The sequence below is a fragment of the Bos mutus genome, chromosome 1, assembly GCF_027580195.1.
Source record: "Bos mutus isolate GX-2022 chromosome 1, NWIPB_WYAK_1.1, whole genome shotgun sequence".
Classification (NCBI taxonomy): Eukaryota; Metazoa; Chordata; class Mammalia; order Artiodactyla; family Bovidae; genus Bos; species Bos mutus.
Genome location: NC_091617.1, coordinates 85,464,377 through 85,485,648, shown reverse-complemented (window position 1 = coordinate 85,485,648; position 21,272 = coordinate 85,464,377). Strand labels below are relative to the sequence as shown.

The 21,272-nt window shown below is 37.3% G+C and overlaps 2 protein-coding genes across 3 annotated transcripts in view; one reads left to right on the top strand and one right to left on the bottom strand.

Moving 5' to 3' along the window:
* Window positions 1-10,704, bottom strand: part of LOC138984707 (uncharacterized) — a 36,868-nt gene extending 26,164 nt beyond the window's left edge. Inside the window, exons 1-4 of the mRNA XM_070359853.1 lie at window positions 10,640-10,704; window positions 10,429-10,584; window positions 10,243-10,320; window positions 7,616-7,662 (exon numbers count right to left, since the gene is read on the bottom strand). Of these exons, the coding sequence (XP_070215954.1) occupies window positions 7,616-7,662; window positions 10,243-10,320; window positions 10,429-10,584; window positions 10,640-10,704 (346 nt within the window). The remainder of the gene's footprint in view (window positions 1-7,615; window positions 7,663-10,242; window positions 10,321-10,428; window positions 10,585-10,639) is intronic.
* On the top strand, window positions 10,547-20,275 carry TTC14 (tetratricopeptide repeat domain 14). 2 transcript variants are annotated; one of them, XM_005892524.3, is made up of 12 exons: window positions 10,548-10,863; window positions 11,325-11,449; window positions 11,549-11,748; window positions 12,666-12,750; window positions 12,849-12,978; window positions 13,307-13,462; window positions 13,870-13,941; window positions 14,352-14,471; window positions 14,576-14,698; window positions 16,830-16,947; window positions 17,846-17,955; window positions 18,755-20,275. In XM_005892524.3, exons 1-12 carry the CDS (start codon window positions 10,703-10,705, stop codon window positions 19,668-19,670), a joined length of 2,316 nt encoding a protein of 771 aa, XP_005892586.1. In that variant the 5' UTR covers window positions 10,548-10,702; the 3' UTR covers window positions 19,671-20,275. The 2 variants fall into 2 exon arrangements, 1 of the variants encoding a protein (XP_005892586.1); XR_314828.3 differs by having other exon boundaries at window positions 10,547-10,863; window positions 16,830-17,409; window positions 17,846-18,892.
* The last annotated feature ends 997 nt before the right edge of the window (window positions 20,276-21,272 follow it).

The window sequence follows — 21,272 nt, the reverse complement described above, 5'->3', positions numbered from 1 at the left end:
CCTTATCACAAGGGATTATAGCCATCAGTAGCTTATGGAGCTCAATACCAGAAAAACAAACAACCCAATCAAAAAGTGGCCATAAGACTGAATAGGCACTTCTCCAAAGAAGACATACAGATGGCTAATAAATACATGAAAAGATGCTCAACATCACCAGTCCATCCTAAAGGAGATTAGTCCTGGGTGTTCATTGAAAGGACTGATGTTGAAGCTGAAACTCTAATACTTTGGCCACCTGATGTGGAGAGCTGACTCATTTGAAAAGACCCTGATGCTGGGAAAGATTGAGGGCAGGAGGAGAAGGGGACAACAGAGGATGAGATGGTTGGATAGCATCACCGACACAATGGACATGGGTTTGGGTGGACTCTGGGAGTTGGTGATGGACAGGGAGGCCTGGAGTGCTGCAGTTCATGGGGTCACAAAGAGTCAGGCATTACTGAGTGACTGAACTGAACTGATTACTCATTATTAGAGAAATGCAAATCAAAATATGATGACGTATTACCTCACACTGGTTAGAATGGCAATCATCAAAAAATCCACAAAAAACAAATACTGGAGAGGGTGTGGAGAAAAGGGAGTCCTCCTGCACCGTTGGTAGCGTCAGGGGAGTTTGCAGTTTCCGCAGTTCTGTCTCGTCACAACAAAAATTTGAAGCAATGGACAGACCAGTGTTACAGCCCTCAGACAGAATGGTGTTACAACCCTCGAATGGACCAGTGTTACAGCTCCATGTTATAGCTCAGTTGTTTTTTTTTTTTTTTTTTATTTATTTTAATCGGAGGCTAATTACTTTAAAATATTGTAGTGGTTTTTGCCATACATTGACATGAATCAGCCATGGGTGTACATGTGTCCCGCATCCTGAACCCCCCTCCCACCTCCCTCCCCATCCCATCCCTTGGGGTCATCCCAGTGCACCAGCCCTGAGCACCCTGTCTCATGCATTGAACCTGGACTGGCAATCTATTTCACATATGGTAATATACATGTTTCAATGCTATTCTCTCAAATCATCCCACCCTCGCCTTCTCCCACAGAGTCCAAAAGACAGTTTTATACATCTGTGTCTCTTTTGCTGCCTCTCATATAGGGTCATCATTACCATATATATGCGTTAATATCCTGTATTGGTGTTTTTCTTTCTGACTTACTTCACTCTGTATAATAGGTGCCAGTTTCATCCATCTTATTAGAACTGATTAAATGCATTCTTTTTAATAGTTGAGTAATATTCCATTACATATATCTACCATAGCCTTCTTAGTTTTATTTAGAAAGTAAAGGAAAACACATCCTCGAGGCATGAGGGCATGCCAACCCAAAAGACGTCAAGAGAAGAGAGGCACCCCACCCCCGGCCCAATTTTAGCTCCTCTTTTTAAATGTTTTTTCTCCTCCCCCTGGACCTGCCCTATGTAAACTGGGCTAGCCAGGAATGCTGTTTGTTTTACCTGAGGTACTCATTCCAGTCCTCAGACCTTCCTTTGTTCTATTTTCATGGGCTTTTCCCTTCCTTGTCTTTTAGCCACCGCCATTCTAGACTCCTTTTTCCTATTCTAACTACCTAACGGAATCTAAATTGATACAGCCACTATGTAAGACAGTATGGAGATTCCTTTAAAAACTAGCAATAAAACTACCAAACGACCCAGGAATCCAACTACTAGGTATATACCCTGAGCAAACCAAAATTGAAAAAGACACATGTACCCCAAAGTTCACTGTAGCACTATTTACAGTAACTAGGACATGGAAGCAACCTACTTATCCATTGACAGATGAATGGATAAGGAAGTTATGATACATATATACAATGGAATATTACTCAGCCATAAAAAGGAAAGAATTCGAGTCAGTTCTATGAGGTGGACGAACCTAGAGCCAATTATTATACAGGGTGAAGTAAGTCAGAAAAACAAATATTGTATATTAATTCATATATATATGAAATCTAGAAAGATGATACTGATGAAACTATTGCTAGGGCAGTTGGACACAACTGCAGTGACTTAGCATGCAATGGAGATGCATAGAGAAAAGACTTATGGACATGGGAGGGGGGAGGAAGGAGAGGGTAGCACAAATGAAGAGAGTAGCATGGAAATATATACACTACCATATGTAAAACAGATAGCCAATGGGGATTTGCTGTATAATTCAGGGAACTCAAACCAGGCTCTGTGACAACCTACAGGGGGAGATGGGGTGGAAGGTGGGAGGGAGGTTCAAGAGGGAGTGGACATATGTATATCTATGGCTTATTTATGTTGATGTATAGCAGAAACAAACACAATATTGTAAAGCAATTATCCTCCAACTAAAAATAAATAAATAAACAGCGTGTAGTTTGAATTATTTCTTTAATAATGAGGATGGATTTTGGCTGGTCTATCCATACTTTCCATTTAATATTCTTCACTTTTTCTTGAGTATTTAGAAGGACTTTGAATAGAACTCTGAATAGAACAAAGCTACCCTATATGGTAAAGCGTTAGTCAATCAGTTATGTCTGACTCTTTGTGATCCCATAGACTGTAGCCCACCAGACTCCCCTGTCCATGGAATCTTCCAGGCAAAAATACTGGAGTGGGTTGCCATTCCCTTCTCCTGGGGATCTTCCTGACCCAGGGATAGAATCCAGGTCTCCTGCATTGCAGGCGTATTCTTTACCGTCTGAGCCACCAGGGAAGCCCATATGGTAACAAGTCATAATCTAAACCTCTTGTACCACGTGCTTTTGACTGAAACCAAGTGTTCTCGTTACAGGAAAAAATGTTCAAGATTATCTTTAGATGTTAAGATACTAGACCTGCTTTAAATAAAATAAATTCAATACATATATACTTATAAATTACATCCTTCAGTTCAGTTCAGTTCAGTTCAGTCGCTCAGTCATGTCCAACTGTTTGTGACCCCATGAATCGCAGCACGCCAGGCCTCCCTGTCCATCACCAACTCCCGGAGTTCACTCAGACTCATGTCCATCGAGTCAGTGATGCCATCCAGCCATCTCATCCTCTGTCATCCCCTTCTCCTCGTGTCCCCAATCCCTCCCAGCATCAGAGTCTTTTCCAATGAGTCAACTCTTCACATGAGGTGGCCAAAGTACTGGAGTTTCAGCCTTAGCATCATTCCCTCCAAAGAAATCCCAGGGCTGATCTCCTTCAGAATGGACTGGTTGGATCCCCTTGCAGTCCAAGGGACTCTCAAGAGTCTTTTCCAACACCACAGTTCAAAAGCATCAATTCTTCGGCACTCAGCTTTCTTCACAGTCCAACTCTCACATCCATAAATGACACAGGAAAAACCATAGCCTTGACTAGACAGGCCTTTGTTGGCAAAGTAATGTCTCTGCTTTTTAATATGCTATCTAGGTTGGTCATAACTTTCCTTCCAAGGAGTAAGCGTCTTTTAATTTCATGGCTGCAGTCACCATCTGCAGTGATTTTGGAGCCCCCCAAAATAAAGTCTGACACTGTTTCCACTGTTTCCCCATCTATTTCCCATGAAGTGATGGGTCCAGATGCCATGATCTTCGTTTTCTAAATGTTGAGCTTTAAGCCAACTTTTTCACTCTCCTCTTTCACTTTCATCAAGAGGCTTTTGAGTTCCTCTTCACTTTCTGCCATAAGGGTGGTGTCATCTGCATATCTGAGGTTATTGATATTTCTCCTGGCAATCTTGACTCCAGCTTGTGTTTCTTCCAGCCCAGCATTTCTCATGATGTACTCTGCATAGAAGTTAAATAAGCAGGGTGACAATATACAGCCTTGATGTACTCCTTTTCCTATTTGGAACCAGTCTGTTGTTCCATGTCCAGTTCTAACTGTTGCTTCCTGACCTGCATACAGGTTTCTCAAGAGGTGGTCTGAGAGACCATGTGAGAGGTCACGTCAGGTGGTCTGGTATTCCCATCTCTTTCAGAACTTTCCACAGTTTATTGTGATCCACACAGTCAAAGGCTTTGGCATAGTCAATAAAGCAGAAATAGATGTTTTTCTGGAACTCTCTTGCTTTTTCCATGATCCAGTGGATGTTGGCAATTTGATTTCTGGTTCCTCTGCCTTTTCTAAAACCAGCTTGAACATCTGGAAGTTCACGGTTCACGTATTGCTGAAGCCTGGCTTGGAGAATTTTGAGCATTACTTTACTAGCATGTGAGATGAGTGCAATTGTGCGGTAGTTTGAGCATTCTTTGGCATTGCCTTTCTTTGGGATTGGAATGAAAACTGACCTTTTCCAGTCCCGTGGCCACTGCTGAGTTTTCCAAATTTGCTGGCATATTGAGTGCAGCACTTTCACAGCATCATCTTTCAGGATTTGAAAGAGCTCAACTGGAATTCCATCACCTCCACTAGCTTTGTTTGCAGTGATGCTTTCTAAGGCCCACTTGACTTCACATTCCAGGATGTCTGGCTCTAGGTCAGTGATCATACCATCGTGATTATCTTGGTTGTGAAGATCTTTTTTGTACAGTTCTTCTGTGTATTCTTGCCACCTCTTAATATCTTCTGCTTGTTAGGTCCATAAGAAGCATAATTTCAGTCAACCCTACAAACTATATGGCATGGTAGAAAGAGTACCAGATATACAGTAAAATAATGTGCATTCTAAAATTATTTTTTGAACAAATTATTCACCTCTCTGTATCTGTTTCTTCACACACGCACAAAATTAGAGTAGAAACCAGAGCAGAGAGTAGTTGGTGGCTTTTTTGTGTATTAGTCAAAAGTCTTCTGGTTCCAAACCCTAAACTTATTCAAGCTGGCTTATGCAATAAAAAAGAAGTTTTTTAACAACAACAAAAAAAGAGAGAGATGCTGAAAAACTAAAGGGAGTAACACATCACTAGGATCTTTTCAGTCTACTCACTCTTTTCTGATATACACATCCCAACCTTGACCCCAGATGAGGAATGGGCTTTGCAGAAATTGTTTATATCAGTTCAAGAACCAGAAAGAACCTGTCTACAAATATTTCTTATAAAAGTCATAGATTAATCTGTGTAAATCTTTTCCAAATGGTAATATACAACTTTCTGAGATCCAGACAGACCTTATCCGCGGCATACAGTGTTACCAGTAACCACATATGTTATTTTGGGAAAATTAGGGGATCTAAGAAAAGCTACTTTGTAATATGCTGTTTCTTCCCCTACTTCATGTGACTACCTTTTTTCAGCTAAGGTTTTGGGTTCTTTGCTAAATAAATCAGGCATTTAATCTGTGAGTGTGTGTGTGTGCGCGCATTCACAGAGACAGAGGTTCTCTTACCACCAATCTATAATTTGCCTGAAAAGACACTTAAATAATCAAAATGTCCATTATTAAAATAAAAACAAAATATCCCTAATTCAATTTCAATCTTGCAATTGCCAGAAAGTATTTTGCTTTCATACATCTCTACTCCTTTAATTATATTGTTCCTCATCCTAAAATACACATACTTGCCTCCTCCTCTTCTCTCTTACCTTTATCAATTCCCACTACCTAATCCCCCAGAAACAAAAGGGGAAACTAAGCAGATGCGTAGCAGGTGCTCACAACAATAGTACTTACCATTGTGCCATATTTGTTTCTTTTTGTGTTTATTCCTCTGTTGAATGGTGTGCTAGAAAAGAGCCAGATGGGTTTTTTTCATATTTAAATATCCAGAGCCTACTGCTGCTGCTGCTGCTAAGTCGCTTCAGTCGTGTCCGACTCTGTGCGACCCCATAGACAGCAGCCCATTAGGTTCCTCTGTCCCTGGGATTCTCCAGGCAAGAATACTGGAATGGGTTGCCATTTCCTTCTCCAATGCATGAAAGTAAAAAGTGAAAGTGAAGTCGCTCAGTTGTGTCCGACTCCTAGTGATCCCATGGACTGCAGCCTACCAGGCTCCTCCATCCATGGATTTTCCAGGCAAGAGTACTGGAGTGGGGTGCCATTGCTTTCTCCGATAAAGAGGCAATAGAATTGTACAATTGTTCCTGGTTCAAGTATTTATTTCTTTGCAATTTCATGAAAGGAAACTTTAATTTCCATCAGAAAATGGAGGTTTGAATGATTATACAAACAAGTAACTTTTAAATGTTTTTAAGTGAAAAATTGTTTGTGTGTATATGTACACATACAAATACATTATATATACATATGCATTATATATCTTCCATACATATTGAAATGATTCAACTTTTACTTAAATGTTAAGAATACTATGTCCTGCAGTGTACTTTGGTTTGTTTAATCTTTGGAGAGTCTTGTCAAAACCAAAATACGAGACTTGCTCACTTATTGATATTTCATTAAAATTCATAGTTCTGAATTAATCTTAGCAAAAGAAAAAACCAATTTCTTATAGACAAGAGTATCAAATAAAAGTATAACCAAAGTGTCCCCTACATTCACCTCCAAATTATGTCTCAAAAATTGTTTAATGACATTTGGCAATTTTAAATGGTAATACAAAGCCTTTTGTTTCAAAAAGAATGAACCTTTTCAATTGAGCTGTATAAAGCCAAAGTAGTAAAACCTTAGAAGGCTTATACTTTTATATTCCAAATCTGAACTCAGTACAGACTTCCAAATAGTTTTTTACAGAAATCAGACTTTTGCTTCTATGGCACAAGCACAAAAAAAGCATGAACATTCAAATGAGTTCTTTCATAATAAGACAGTTGGAGGATTTTTTTCCCCTAAACCAATTGTTTCTGCCTCTTATTTATTCTTAACCATATTTCTGTCTTCCGTTCTTCACCTGTCTTTTCTTTATGACTCCTTCCATATTTTCTCCTTATTATTATACTTGTTTCTTTTTTACTCAAGGCATCCTCCAGGCTCATGCCACTATGGACTCTTCCTTGTCTCTTTGTTCTCCTACAAGTCTGTTAATATGCCTATTTTCTTTTTAGTATTTGCTTCTCAATTCTTATCTTTCTTCACTTGGGTCTTTCTTACTTGAATTTCAGGTTTTATTTCTCTCCTTATACTTCTGTTGCTTCTGTTTCCTTTGCTATGGATTATTCTTATATGTTTTTTCTCTTACGGATATATTTTTTCCCCCAACTTCCTATTTGGTCCTTTCTAAGTTTTCCACCTATTTTAACTTTTTAATTCCCTCCCTGATTCCACTGAGGTGTTCCACATTTGCTGTTCTGATTCTTCTTTTCCTCATTTTTTCTTCTTTATATCTTATCATCCAGTTAGTAAGTCATAGCTACAATGCAATAATAAAATAATTTCAAGTATCATTTCACTGAGGATAGCATGAGAATGCTCGTCATTGTATTGTTTTTATCTGATGAACTTCAGTGGATGCGTTAGAAGTATTCATTTGAACATTTTTTTAGACATTATTTTTGAATTTTTAGAACATTATTCAATTTTTTTAAAATTATAATATATGCTGCATATTCTGTGCCTCTTTGCCTAAATGCCTTGAGACCCTTAGCTCTTTACTTAGAAGACAGAAATGATATTAATGACAAAGTTCAGACAATGAATTCAGACTGTTGTTTGATGGAACTGATTTTACAGTTTTTTCTTCTCCTTTCTTTCTTTCTTTTTTTGCTTTTGTCTGTGTGTTTCAGGGAAATCTTAACCGGAACCACATGTTTTGTGCATACATACCAGAAGCCACTCTCCCCTTGTTGGTGGGTGCTTTGAATTTCTCAGACCTGGTGAGGAGAAAAGATGATGCTGATTCCCTTATGTAATGCTACTTTGTGCCTGTCAGAGAAATATTACCCTAGGTAAGTGTTGCTTATGAAAAAGGAGCAATACTTTTGTCTATCTTTGTACTCCTGTAAACTACAGTACTCCATTAATGCTGCCTTCATTAACAAGTCAGATATTTGGTATTGCACAATGTTGCAAATACACAGCAGTGTATTTAATAGAGCTTCACTGATGAACTATCACGATTTGTGGCAAACAAGATTAAAACACTATATGGCTGATATGCCTAGAGAGCATTTATTAAAAGCTGTAAATACGTATTTATTTAGAAATGGAATTTGACATAAAAATACGCCCAGAATGAAGACACCAAAGATCTAGTTGTCTTTAATGCTCTGCCCTCTCTTACTTCCCATATATTCATGCAATCACTCATACTGCTTAGTGTGGAAAAATTACTTTGAAAATATTTTCAATGGTCAAACGAACAACCAAACAAATTAAATCAAGAAATGAAAAAAAGGGTCAACTTTCTATGCCCAACTTGAAAAGCCCCATATGTAGGACTACTTTCTCCTAGAAGCAAAACTAGTTTCCCCATTTTCTCTCCTCACTTCCTCCAGTCCTACTTCAAAGATTCAGTACTTGGTCCCCTTCAAACCAAAAGCATCCATCCCAGCAGAAAATGAATTGAAATACACTTGTAACTGTAAAAGGATCAAACCCCTGCTGTGGGAGTGTTATTTGGAAAGTGAAGAACAATGTTGCCTCTGCACTTAGCTATTACTATCACTACTCCATTCAAGGCACTAACCAAAGATGGAAAACCCCAGCCTGAGCTTTGATTACCCCTGCTTGAAATTTATTAGCATTTGATAAATGTCACTCTTGACAACAATGCTTATCCTCTAAAAGCAGCTACTTTTTCCTATTTTCATGGCCATATCACAGCAGTTTTAGATGTTCAAAATATGGGGTAGTAACTCTGATGTTGAAATTAGGAAAAGGAGTGTTGCTGTTTAGTTGCTAAGTCTATCCAACTCTTCTGCAACCCCATGGACTGTAGCACCCCAGGCTCCTCTGTCCATGGAATTTCCCAGGCAAGAATACTGGAGTGAGTTGTTTCATCCTTCTCCAGGAGATCTTCCCCAACCAGGGATCGAACCCACGTGTCCTGCACTGGCAGGCAGATTTTTTATCACTGAGCCACCAGGGAAGCCCAAGAAGAGTAGCCAGATCCAAAAGCAATGTTACTCAAGAATGGCTTTATAAGCGGACATTCTCAGAGTAGGTGCCACATCTGCTTCTCGGCCACTAGCTTCTCAGTCCCTCCAGAGATAATTAGATCCTCAATAATAGATCAACTCTAACTAAAATCACATACCTTATTTATCAGAATGTCCATATAGTTTCTTTTTAGAAATCAGTTTTTCTTTTCAGTGACAGCACCCTCTTTCCTAAAAATAGCCATTGTCTGAAGTTATAGCTTAACACAAGTCAGTCTGTACCACTGATTAAACTTTCCTGATGTGCTTCTCCTGGCTTGAAAGTTATTATCTTTTAAAGTTACATTCATTGTTTCATCTTCTGGAGTCTCAATAAACTGTTTACCTATTTGCCTGGGTTTTCCCGAAAATAGTGTGCAGGCATTCACTATATTCTGACTGGATCTTCTATCCAGGTGGTGAGAGGGCAAACTAAATTCCCAAATATACAAAGCGGAACATGCGACAGAATAACTACTGCTATTTATTTTTGTTCAAGAGGACGATACTAAACTACACGATTTAAGTAGTACAGACGTTGATATATTTTAATAAAACAAAGTCACATTATTTTAATATTAAAGACAGGCCTTCTATATGATAAAAAATACTTTCTCCAGCAACTCTGCCAGTGAAGATCTATTCAGTGGTAGGCTGAAATTCTAACTCTAGCATTTTGCCAGCTGGTGATATTGAGCAATATACTGAGAGTCTCTGGGTTTGTTTCCTCAGTACAGCGGTTAGGATCCAAAGTCAGTAAGTGTGGGGGAAGGGGTGAGAGCCTGTCATAATTATCTTCGAAAAATCACCTGAATTACACAGTAAACCTTATGGGCACTAACTTTTGAGAAAACACTTAAACTAAAACAAATAAAAAGGAATGTATATATACATACATTTGGGGCTTCCCAGGTAGCTAATGGGTAAAAAAATCCGCCTGCCAACACAGTAGAGAGGGTTCGATCCCTGTGTGGGGAAGATCCCTGAGGAAGGAAATCGCAACCCACTCCAGTATTCTTGCCTGGAAAATTCCATGGCCAGAGGAGCCCCGAGGGCTACAGTCTCTTGGGTCGCAAAAAAAGTCCCACGCGACTTAGCGACTAAAGAACAGAACAAAATACGCATATGTCTAGGCATTAAAGTCATTCTGGTTTTAACTCTAAAATCACTAACAGTGAACAGGGTACGGCTAGAAAACACAACTCCAGGGTTTAATAAATGTTAATATTCTTCCTTTCTTCTGCCCTAAAGCCTAACAGGAAATCTCCCACACAGTCGTTTTAATGCGGTTATGCCTGAGGCATAGATACTTACCCAGCGATAACTCCAAGGTAAGAAACTTTGTGACCGTTCAGGGTTCTCTTCCTGACACTGGCACTTAGAAGCGCCTCGCTAAACACAAGGATGAATTATTATTTACCACAGATCAGAGCTTGGGCCATTTCAATGTAATAACACCACAGAAATTTTAAAACGAACACTTGTTACACACTTCACTACCTCAGAGCCACAACCGGCCCTAAACTCCGGAAAATGTTGCCCCAATCCTCCCGGCTTCCGTAATCTCGCTCAATTTCGCGATACCAAAACTGCGCTCCGCAGCACCGCCGCTGGGGGCGGTTCCAGAACACTTCCGGGAGGCCACTCTGGAGGTGTCTGGGATGTGTGCTTCCGGCGACTTCCAGGCCGCTTCCTCAGCCTCCACGACTACGGCCTGAAGTAGTGGGCGCTGAACCGGGGGGCTGCTGGCCTTTGGTCACGACAGTCTCTAGCCATGGATCGAGACCTCTTGCGGCAGTCACTAAATTTCCACGGCCCGTCTTTGCTGTCGCTGCTCCGGAGCGAACAGCAGGACAACCCGCACTTCCGGAGCCTCCTGGGGTCGGTGGCCGACCCTGCCCGGGGCCCGCCGGGCCAGCAGCAGTTACCGGGCAGGTAATGGGACGGCGGCGCCGCTGCGAGACGGGAGAGGGGACTCAGCTCCGGGCTTCATGACCGCAGTCCGGCTGCTGAGCCGAGGCTGTGTGCACATGAGGACTACGGCGCCGGTTTCGAGGGCGGGAGGGAGGAGGGTACCTTCTCCCTGATGTGGGCAATGCGGGATGTGGGTTGAACTTTTAAATCTAGTACTGCCACCAGAGGCGCGGATTCTTTAGCTAAAATCCTTTGGGCTTCTGTATATATGAAACAGCGCGGCTGTGTTTTTAAGTTTCCGCGCCCTCCATCTACAGACTGGCGTATGAGGGGATCCCTGGTTAAAACGTTTTTTCCGAGGATGTATGGCCAAGAGCTTAGGATGGTCATGATTGGGCGATGAAAGCAGAGAGCAGAAGGTTGTACGTACTAAAAGGTTTTGCAGAAAAACCAATTTTCATAAATTTTGTTTTCTTTTTAAGAAAAGAGAGGAGAGTTGACAACATTGAAATACAAAAATTCATTTCCAAAAAAGCGGATCTGCTTTTTGCACTTTCCTGGAAATCAGATGCACCTACAACTGCTGAAGTTAGTGAAGACAATGATGGTGTGTTTAGTCTTAAAATTGTTGCGTTTTGGTTTAACAGCACTTTGATGAAGCAGAACACAGAGCTGTTGTTAGTAATTTTGTTACTTATTTTTTCAGATTATTATGCAGTCATGCCACCGTTAGAGCAATTCATGGATATACCTACTATGGACCGGAGAGAGCTGTTTTTTCGAGATATTGAGCGTGGTGATATAGTGATTGGAAGAATTAGTTCCATTCGGGAATTTGGGTTTTTCATGGTGTTGATTTGTTTAGGCAGTGGCATTATGAGAGATATATCCCACTTAGAAATCACAGTAAGTTACTCACCTTTTAGTTATTTGATTGTTTTTGATAAAAATGTCATCTCAGTGCAAAAATTATATCTTTTCATCCAGCTGTAATTAAGTGTACTCTGCAGACCTAGTTTTGAGAATTAAATAAGTATTAATAGAAAATTTAAGTACTTTTTTACTTTTTAAAAAAATTATTAGCAGTAATAAAATTAGTTTCTGCCACTGTTTCTAGTTTGGGGGGTTTGGTCCTTTGGCTGGCAGAAGTGGGTCCTGTTTTAAATGCTCAGATATTAGTGGACCTGGTGAGATTAGTTAGTAGCCTGGGTTATCTTCTAGCTGAGAAGTCTTTAATTATTTAGTATTCAGCATTAGATACTTGCATATGGATAATTTAGAAACAAATTCCTGTTTTTTCTGTATATTTCCAATAATTAAGTGATTTGTACATCATGATACTTTGCCCAAGGTGAATAGATCTAAATTTGAAATACACTATGTCTCTTTAATTTGAAAGGTTCGGTATTGTCTATTAAAACAGAGAGGGAAGAAAACCAGAAGATACCGCAAACTTGATTAACACACCCAAACCTAGAAGAATTCACATTTCGTTTTCTTGGAAGTCTCCTACTTTCTGGACACATTTTAGTTTTATATTTAGTAAGCACAAAATATTTTTTTGTTTCATCATGCATACTTGCAATATATTCAGTTTCTAAAACTAATTGCAAGTTTCATGAGAGTTTAGCTTTGACCTGAACCAGAAAACTTTTTTTATTTATGTTTGGGCACAGAAATTTAAATTTAGAATCTAGGGTGCTAGTTGTTTTCTTAATATTCCTGTCAAGTCTTAGCTGTTTATACTGAACCGCTAGAATAAAAGAAGACACTTCTCTCTGAGGAATAGAATGTCTAGTGTTTTACAGTGCTTCTCATTGCAGGCTCTATGTCCGCTAAGAGACGTGCCTTCAATCAGTAACCATGGGGATCCTTTATCATATTACCAAACTGGTGACATCATTCGAGGTGATCAGTTTCCTCATATTAGTAAAAAAAAGTAACTGGTCATGTTTATGTTAGTTTGCATTGCTTTGCTAATCAACTTAATTTTCTTATTTTTTAAGCTGGAATCAAGGATATTGACAGATACCATGAAAAGCTTGCAGTGTCTCTATATAGCTCATCTCTTCCACCACACCTATCTGGTATTAAATTAGGTGTGATTAGTTCTGAAGAACTTCCTTTGTACTACAGGTAATTTTATCCACATTGTCTCAACAAGTTAATTGCAAAACAGTTTCTTGGCTAAAAAATTGCAGATTTTGCCCAACTTCTAACAAGAAAGTAGAATTCTAATTTCTCTTATTTCAAAATATGCTAATTTTATTTTTATAACCCATAAATCGGTTCAAACTTGGTAAAAGGAACCAAATCATAATTGCCACACTTTCATGTACAAAAATGGTCTGAGTATTTAAATCCCATGTAATAATGTTATTTCCATAATGAAAATGGGACACGCTATTTAATTGTGTTAATCATCTTAATCATCTTTATATTTTGTGTGTTTTTTTTCTTTAAGGAAAAGCGTTGAACTAAATAGCAATTCTTTGGAATCCTATGAGAATATCATGCAGAGTTCTTTGGGATTTGTTAATCCAGGAGTAGTTGAATTCCTTTTAGGAAAACTAGGAATAGATGAATCTAATCCGCCATCTTTAATGAGAGGCCTTCAAAGGTATAGTAAATCAGTATTTGTTCTGTTAAGTGGTGAGGTCTGTGGTGCTGATGTGAGAAGCTGCATAACTGAAGAACATAGTTGATTATCCTACGCTTGGTGGCAGCAATATGCCAAAGTTTGAATGAACTAGGTTATCCCTTCTTCTTCTGGAGTGGAGTCTTATCAGTGATTGATGTGTGCCGTGTGACCAGGTAGATGCAGAAAAAATTTATAAGATGCAGAAAATTTATAAGAATTTCGTGTATATGCTAAAGGAAAATACTTTTTAATAATAGTAGTCATTCCTGAGAGTTCAAAAATTCTGCAGTATAAATGGGAATACAAATTTCTTGCTTGAGATTCAGTTTTTATCTGTCATGTAAAGTAAGATATAGTTACAGTTTGACTTTTATTTTCTTTAATAGCAAAAATTTCTCTGAGGAGGATTTTGCTTCTGCGTTAAGAAAGAAGCAGTCTGCATCATGGGCTTTAAAATGGTATGAAGATTTTGTCATTCAACAATTGCATTATTTAACCTAATAGGTTAAGTTAAGGCAAGCATGCTTATGTCATCTTTAAGACAAAATTTGTTTATAAATGAATTTAAATGATACCTTTTTGAGATTAGCTTTTTTATAGATAAAAATGCTACTATGTTGTAAACTTTAAAGATTTACATTTTAGCCAATATTTTTTAAATTTTGTTAAAAAGGAATTAGTATATTATATCTGGATTTCATAAATATTTGTTACAAAATTATCTAAAGACTCTTTCTTAGTTATACTGAGAATATTGAAGACTAATAACTAATATATTTGGTTTGCTTTAAAATTTTATTTATGCTAACATTTTGTTTGGATATTCTGTGAAATAATTTGTTTTGTATGCTTTAAAATATATTTTTAGTGTGAAGATTGGAGTTGATTATTTTAAGGTTGGACGCCATGTGGATGCTATGAATGAATACAATAAGGCTCTGGAAATAGACAAACAAAATGTGGAAGCTTTGGTAGCTCGTGGAGCATTGTAAGTGGATCATGGGTTTTGAGGAATACTTACAAGATAAATGTATATAAGATTTATGAATAGCTCACAAGATAAATTCCTCTAATTTTGTCTCATATCTATAGATATGCAACAAAAGGAAGTCTAAACAAAGCAATAGAAGATTTTGAACTTGCACTGGAAAACTGTCCAACTCACAGAAATGCAAGAAAATACCTCTGCCAGACACTTGTAGAAAGAGGAGGGCAGTAAGTGTCAGATTGGTTTAATAGTAGAGATCTAATATTTAATAGCCAACTACTATAAAATCTTGAACTTAAAGAAATAGCATCTTTGACTTAGTTCAGATACTCTTAATTTCAGTTTTGATTGAAAATGTTTTTTAAATATAGTCCTTTTTACATTCTCTGATCCTTTTATCCTTCCTTATTACTTACTTTCTTCATGATTGGAGATATTTTAGTGTCTTGAGTTCACTGTTGTGAGTATGTATTTTAATACATAGAAAGTTAATAGGTAAATCTTGTGCTGGACACACACCAAAAGTTTTTGTTTAATAGAAATTTCTAACTCATTTCATCATTCTAGTAATTATAATGCCAGAAATACAAATTGAGAACTCTGTAGTTCATTGTACATAAGATTTCACTGTTTTAGTCAACTTACTGCTCTTTGTCTAATAAAATCCATGAACTTAGATTAAGTTCCTGGATTTTTGGATTAAACAAACCCTGTAACCTATATTATACTGTCCTGAGATACTGGCATAGTACGTGGCATAATGACTAACAGACTAGTCTAACTTATGAAATATTTTGAAGAAATATAGTATACTTTAAATATAAATAATTTGGTAACATCCTGCTTTAATAATTAAGGGCCAGCATCTTTTTTGCTATCATTTTTTCTTAAATAGAATCATCCCTTTTCTGCTTCATGAATTTGCCAGATCATTACAGTTTGTATGATCATTTCAGAACTCCATATAAATGAAATTTTGCAATATTTGTTTTTAACTGATAAGAACTTCTACTTGGACCCAAGTGATTGGAGCAGCTTTTTTCTTTCTTACATAGCTTACATAACTGTGCTTAGTTGTTCAGTTGTGTCTGACTCCTTGCGACCCCATGGATTGTAGCCTGCCACGCTCCTCTGTCCATGGGGATTCTCCAGGCAAGAACACTGGTGTGGGTTGCCATGCCCTGCTCCAGGAGATCTTCCCAATCCAGGGATCAGACCCAGGTCTCCCACATTGCTGGCAGATTCTTTACCATCTGAGCCACCAGGGAAGCCCCTACGTACATAGCTAGTGCCTCCTTAGATGTGGTTGTCTTACTATTCACATACTCGTGATTTTTAACTCTGTGAATGGCAACACCATCTATTCGGTCATCCAGTCCAGAAATCTTGATCGTCTTTGGCTTATTCCTTCCTCCCCTCATCCTATCTGACACAGAAGTGATTGCATTGAAACCACTGGGTTTATTCATTTGTTTTAAATTCTGATATTTCACAACATAGACTTGTGAGCATCATCTAATAATGATTATTATCCTTTCTGCAGGCTGGTTGTGATATGTGTGCCTTGGTATTTGTGATGTTAGCAGTAAATTTTCTGGGAAAATTTTTCTGTAGAAAGGAAAACTCTTCATAAACTACTAGGAGAAGACAGCCTACATAGTTCTGTGCTAAAGTTCAAGATCATACTAAATTTCAGAGGGTATCAGTTGATGGTGTGTTTTCACAAATTATACTAAAATGCCACTGCTTGACCTACAATATGGCTTTAATTATCAGTAATGAATTCCTATTTTTTATTTGTTTAATTGAGATACAGTTGATACATAACTTTATGTTAGTTTCAGGTTATGTTCAACACAGGATTCAATTTATGTATATATTGTGAAGAGTTGACCATTGTGTCTGATTAACATTGATCATCACACAGTTATGTTTTTTTTTTCTTGTGATGAGAACTTTTAAGATGTATTCTTTTTGCAACTTTCAAGTATGGTACTAACTATAATCACCATGCTGTATATCACATTCTCGGGACTTTATTTTATACCTGGAAGTTTATAAAATGAATCATTTTCACCCATTTTACCCACCCCCTACCCCACCTCCAGCAACCACCAGTCTATTCTCTGTATCTTTGAGTTCAGTTTCTCTGATGTGTTTTATGTGGTTTTATATTGTCTTTTACAACAAAACTAACAAAAAAATAGCAGAAGCACAGTATTTAAGTATTGTTCAATTTGGAAAATAATTTGCTAAACATAGTTTTTCCCTCATGAACTCACATAAGCTCTTGCCTATATGCGTATTTGAGAACTTCTAATTTTTACCAAAAAAGCTAAATTTTCCTTTTGAATTTAGGTTAGAAGAAGAAGAAAAGTTTTTAAATGCTGAAAGTTATTATAAGAAAGCTTTGGCTTTGGATGAAACTTTCAAAGATGCAGAGGATGCTTTGCAGAAGCTTCATGTATATATGCAGGTGATTCTTTATTTCCTCTTAGAAATGTAGTCATTTTTAAGATTAATGCCAAAACTTAACTTTCTTCTAGGGAATCTATTCTAGATCACTTAATTATGGCATTACAAAAAGTTTTTTAGATATAGCTTTTCTTAATTGGGTTTGACATTACTTCATAGTTTTGTTGAGAAAATTCCCATTGCCTGTTTGGTATGCAGTTGTCCTTGTAGAATTGTCCTTATAGTGAGCTTTCCTGATTCAGTATTATTACTGTAATTGAGCTAATTATAAAAACCATTCTGAAAAATATTTTATACTGTCTTTTCCTGTAATACTGATGATGATGTTTTCTCATGCATTTTCTTCTGAATTGGACCATTGCTGCTGTGTCTGACATCTGGTGCTGCTCATCCCCATCCTCAAACTGGAAAATGATTTCTTATGTAACCATGCATCCAACTGGGCTGTGCTATTTTTTAAATGGTTTGTATTTGAACATGGTGATTCCCCTCTCAACTCACCATATCGGGATTTCTTCCTTTGAATTTTATTTATAAAATTTGTGTCCTGTTTCAATTTTTAATGGTTTTTTTAATATATATATTTTTTTCATGTATTTTATTTTTTCTCTTTCTTGCACTCTGGGTCATGGGTATCAATGCAATGGCTTCCCTTTTTTTCCATGGAATACCAACTGCAATATGGTCCTCAATACTGTTCTGGCTGTTCAATGATTAATGCCAAACACCTGTGATTAATTTTTATATGTTAAAAATACTTTTTTAATGCTGGATATATGGTGATTTGGGTATACCACATCTGGTTTTGGTTGGGGGGTGGGTTGGTCTTTTGAAAACTGGATTTTATATATTCTGCTATTTTTAACGTGTGGTTTTTTCCGATATCTGGGTTCTAAAAGAAATCTTTGGAATTAAGAGAAAAACAAGCTGAAAAGGAAGAAAAGCAGAAAACAAAGAAAATAGAAACAAGTGCAGAAAAGTTGCGTAAGCTCTTAAAAGAGGAAAAAAGGTAAACTATAATATTCAGTATTTTTAAACTTAAAGCAAGTACTCAGTTGAACCAAAGTGCCATTTGGGAGATAAAGTAAGTAAAAAATTAAAGTGTTTCAAGTCATAATCAATGATTCTTAGCAAGTATGTGTACCATAAATTTTTCTGTAAAAAGGAGCAAAGGATGGCTAGAGTTCTGAAAAAAAAAAGAAAAAAGAATACAAATAAAATGTTATTTTAATTATCTGTATTTTAGGGAGAAATATTTCAAAATTAGAGCAGTAGTTCTCAACTGGGTGTGGTTTCCCATGGGACATTTTTGGTTTTCATAACTGGTAGGTGCTACTGGCATCTAGTGGATAGAGGTCAGAGATGCTGCTAAACTTTAACAATGATATAGAATTTCCCCACTGCCACCCTACCCTCCCAGCAAAGAGTTATTTGGCCAAAAATGTTAATAGTCCTGAGGTGGTAAAACCATGAACTAGACATAGCCAAATGTAAAACTTCCAGTTCTCTCCTTTATGTATTCAGATGCTCTTAAATTTTTAAGGTAATTTTAGAAATGTCACCGTGTATTTCAAAAATGATGGATTTGCTTACAGTGACAATTGTCTACACAAGTATTTTTTCCCAAAAGTCACGACTAATGGTAAAATTGGATATTGTAGTAAAAACTAAACTTAATACTATAATTCTTATATAAGCTGCAAACTTTTATGAAATCTTTAACGAGAATAAAATAGAACTAAAATCTTTATGGGTAATTAAACGTTTTTATACTCAACATATCTGATGAGTTAACTACATTTTTTTAGGCTAAAGAAAAAAAGAAGAAAATCAACTTCTTCTTCGAGTGTCTCTTCTGCTGATGAATCAGTTTCTTCTTCATCATCCTCTTCATCTTCTGGTCACAAAAGGCATAAGAAACATAAGAGGAACCGCTCAGAGTCTTCTCGAAGTTCTAAAAGGCATTCAGCTAAGGCATCCTCAAATCAGATAGATCAGAATAAGAAAGATGAGTGCTTCCCAGTTCCAGCTAATACGTCAGCATCTTTTCTTAACCAAAAACAAGAAGTGGAAAAACTATTGGAAAAGCAGGATAGGTTACCATATCAAAAGAAACAGGTAAAAGAAAAAGATAAATGTTCTTTCTCATCATCTTCTGTTGAAATGCCGGATGATTTTGGAGGTAGGTCTGAAGATCCAAGAGATTTTTATGATAGCTATAAAACTCAGGCAGGTAGTAGCAGAACAGAAAAGCCATATAAATCAGAAAGACATTTTTCCAGTAGAAGAGATTCCTCAGATTCTTTTTATAGGAGTTCAGAGGATAAGGTAAAAATGTATGGTTATAGAAGATCTGAAAAAGATACAGAAGGAAGAAAAGAGCACTATAGAAAGTGGGAGCCAGGTTCCACGAGACATGCTACTTCACCAGCAAGCTCAGACTACTCTTGGAAGTCAGGAGAAAAATATAAGAAATCCACTTATTCTGGATCACGTGATCTAAGTAGACATGAGCAAAGATATCAATTAAATAAAAATCAAGGAGAATATGAAAGAGAGGGTAATTACGAGGAGGATATTAAAACAGAGATTCCGGGAGAGGGGCTCAATAGCAAAGAGCATTCAGAAGGTGGAGTTAAAAAAAATTTACCTCAAAATTTACTCAATATATTTAATCAGATAGCTGCATTTGAGAAAGAAAAAGGAAATAAGCCAAAAAACTAATATGCCAAGGGTATCCTCAACATTACACTAAAGACTTTTAATAAAATATTTGGATCTTTTAGTAATACAGTCCAGAAATCTCTGCTCCCGTGGTTTGTAGACATTATGGAAATCAATTGCTTTTTATAGCGGTTCTCAAAGTATATTTGTTTCGGTTATAGGTCCCCGTTTCATAGCTTTTTTTTTTTAATGTGTGTATGTTATGTACAGTTATTTCTTATTCTGATGATTTAAACTTCTTCACCTAAAGATAACTTTCAAAGTATTGTTTCTTCATTGTACTATGGTATGTTAGAATTCCTCAGGTTCACCTTATCCTGCTGTTTGAGAAAATATTAAATTTGTGCATTGAACACTTGGGTCATTTTTATGAAAAATTATTTCATTCTGTTAAAAGCTCTTGACTTTCTAAAGAGATTATTTGAATGTTAAATACCATTTTATAATCATTTGTTTAAAGGTGAATTTTCTTCCATAACATTTTTAAATGGTAGACAGATACGTGTCTTGTCTAATTGACCTCTAAAGCCTGATTTAATTAAAATGATTTATGTACCAGATGTTTAAAAGTACATTAGGAATAAAGCCATGAAAGTTGAATAGGGGCCCATTTTGCTCATCTCTCTTTTTTTTTCTTCCTTGCTAACAGTGTAGCCCTAAGAAATTTCTTTAAATATTGACAAGACCATGCATTCCAGGCATGAATAGATCAGAGTAGGAAATAGTCCTTCTGGCAAAAGCAGCAGTGGCAAGTGAAGCACACTATAAATCTGGTCTTCCACTAAGGGAAAGGAAGTTAGGAAACTGTCCTAGTATTGCAAATGTCCAGCTGAGTGTGTTTTTTGATAGCCTAGAGCTGGCTTGCATTTCTGCTTTTCTTCCTAGAGTCTGAATAAATGATTCAGCTGACAGAACCTGGACTTACTCAGAATTAATTTCAGCAACTACAGCTGAAGAAGGAATGAACTTGGATTATAATGATTGTTCACAAATTATTAAAAACCGTATAGATGAGAATAGAGATAGGTATACATAGGAGTCATAGTTGTTTAGAATCTCATAGGCTTTAGAATCTCCAATTCATGATGATACTGGATGGCTGGGTTGAAGGGTAGCGAGTATCCCCATCTACAAACGTCTAAGTGACAGAGAATGCCAGCAGAAGACAACATTTAGTCCTTGTTCTGTTTCGGTTCTTGCCGGCAATAAAATACCAAAACTTAATATAACTTGGTTCAGTCCAGTCGCTCAGTCGTGTCCGACTCTTGGCGACCCCATGAATTGCAGCACGCCAGGCCTCCTGGTCCATCACCAACTCCCGGAGTTAACTCAAACTCATGTCCATTGAGTCAGTGATGTCATCCAGCCATCTCATCCTCTGTCGTCCCCTTCTCCTGCCCCCAATCCCTCCCAGCATCAGAGTCTTTTCCAACGAGTCAACTCTTCACATCAGGTGGCCAAAGTAAAGTCTGACACTGTTTCCACTCTTTCCCCATCTATTTCTCATGAAGTGATGGGACCAGATGCCATGATCTTTGTTTTCTGAATGTTGAGCTTTAAGGCAACTTTTTCACTCTCCTCTTTCACTTTTCATCGAGAGAC

Excerpts from the sequence above, each read along its gene's own strand:
- TTC14 (XM_005892524.3), top strand. The coding sequence starts at position 10,703 with ATGGATCGAGACCTCTTGCGGCAGTCACTAAATTTCCACGGCCCGTCT. Across the intron at positions 13,463-13,869 it reads TTAATGAGAGGCCTTCAAAG|CAAAAATTTCTCTGAGGAGG; the intron begins GTATAGTAAATC and ends TTTCTTTAATAG. Across the intron at positions 13,942-14,351 it reads GCATCATGGGCTTTAAAATG|TGTGAAGATTGGAGTTGATT; the intron begins GTATGAAGATTT and ends ATATATTTTTAG.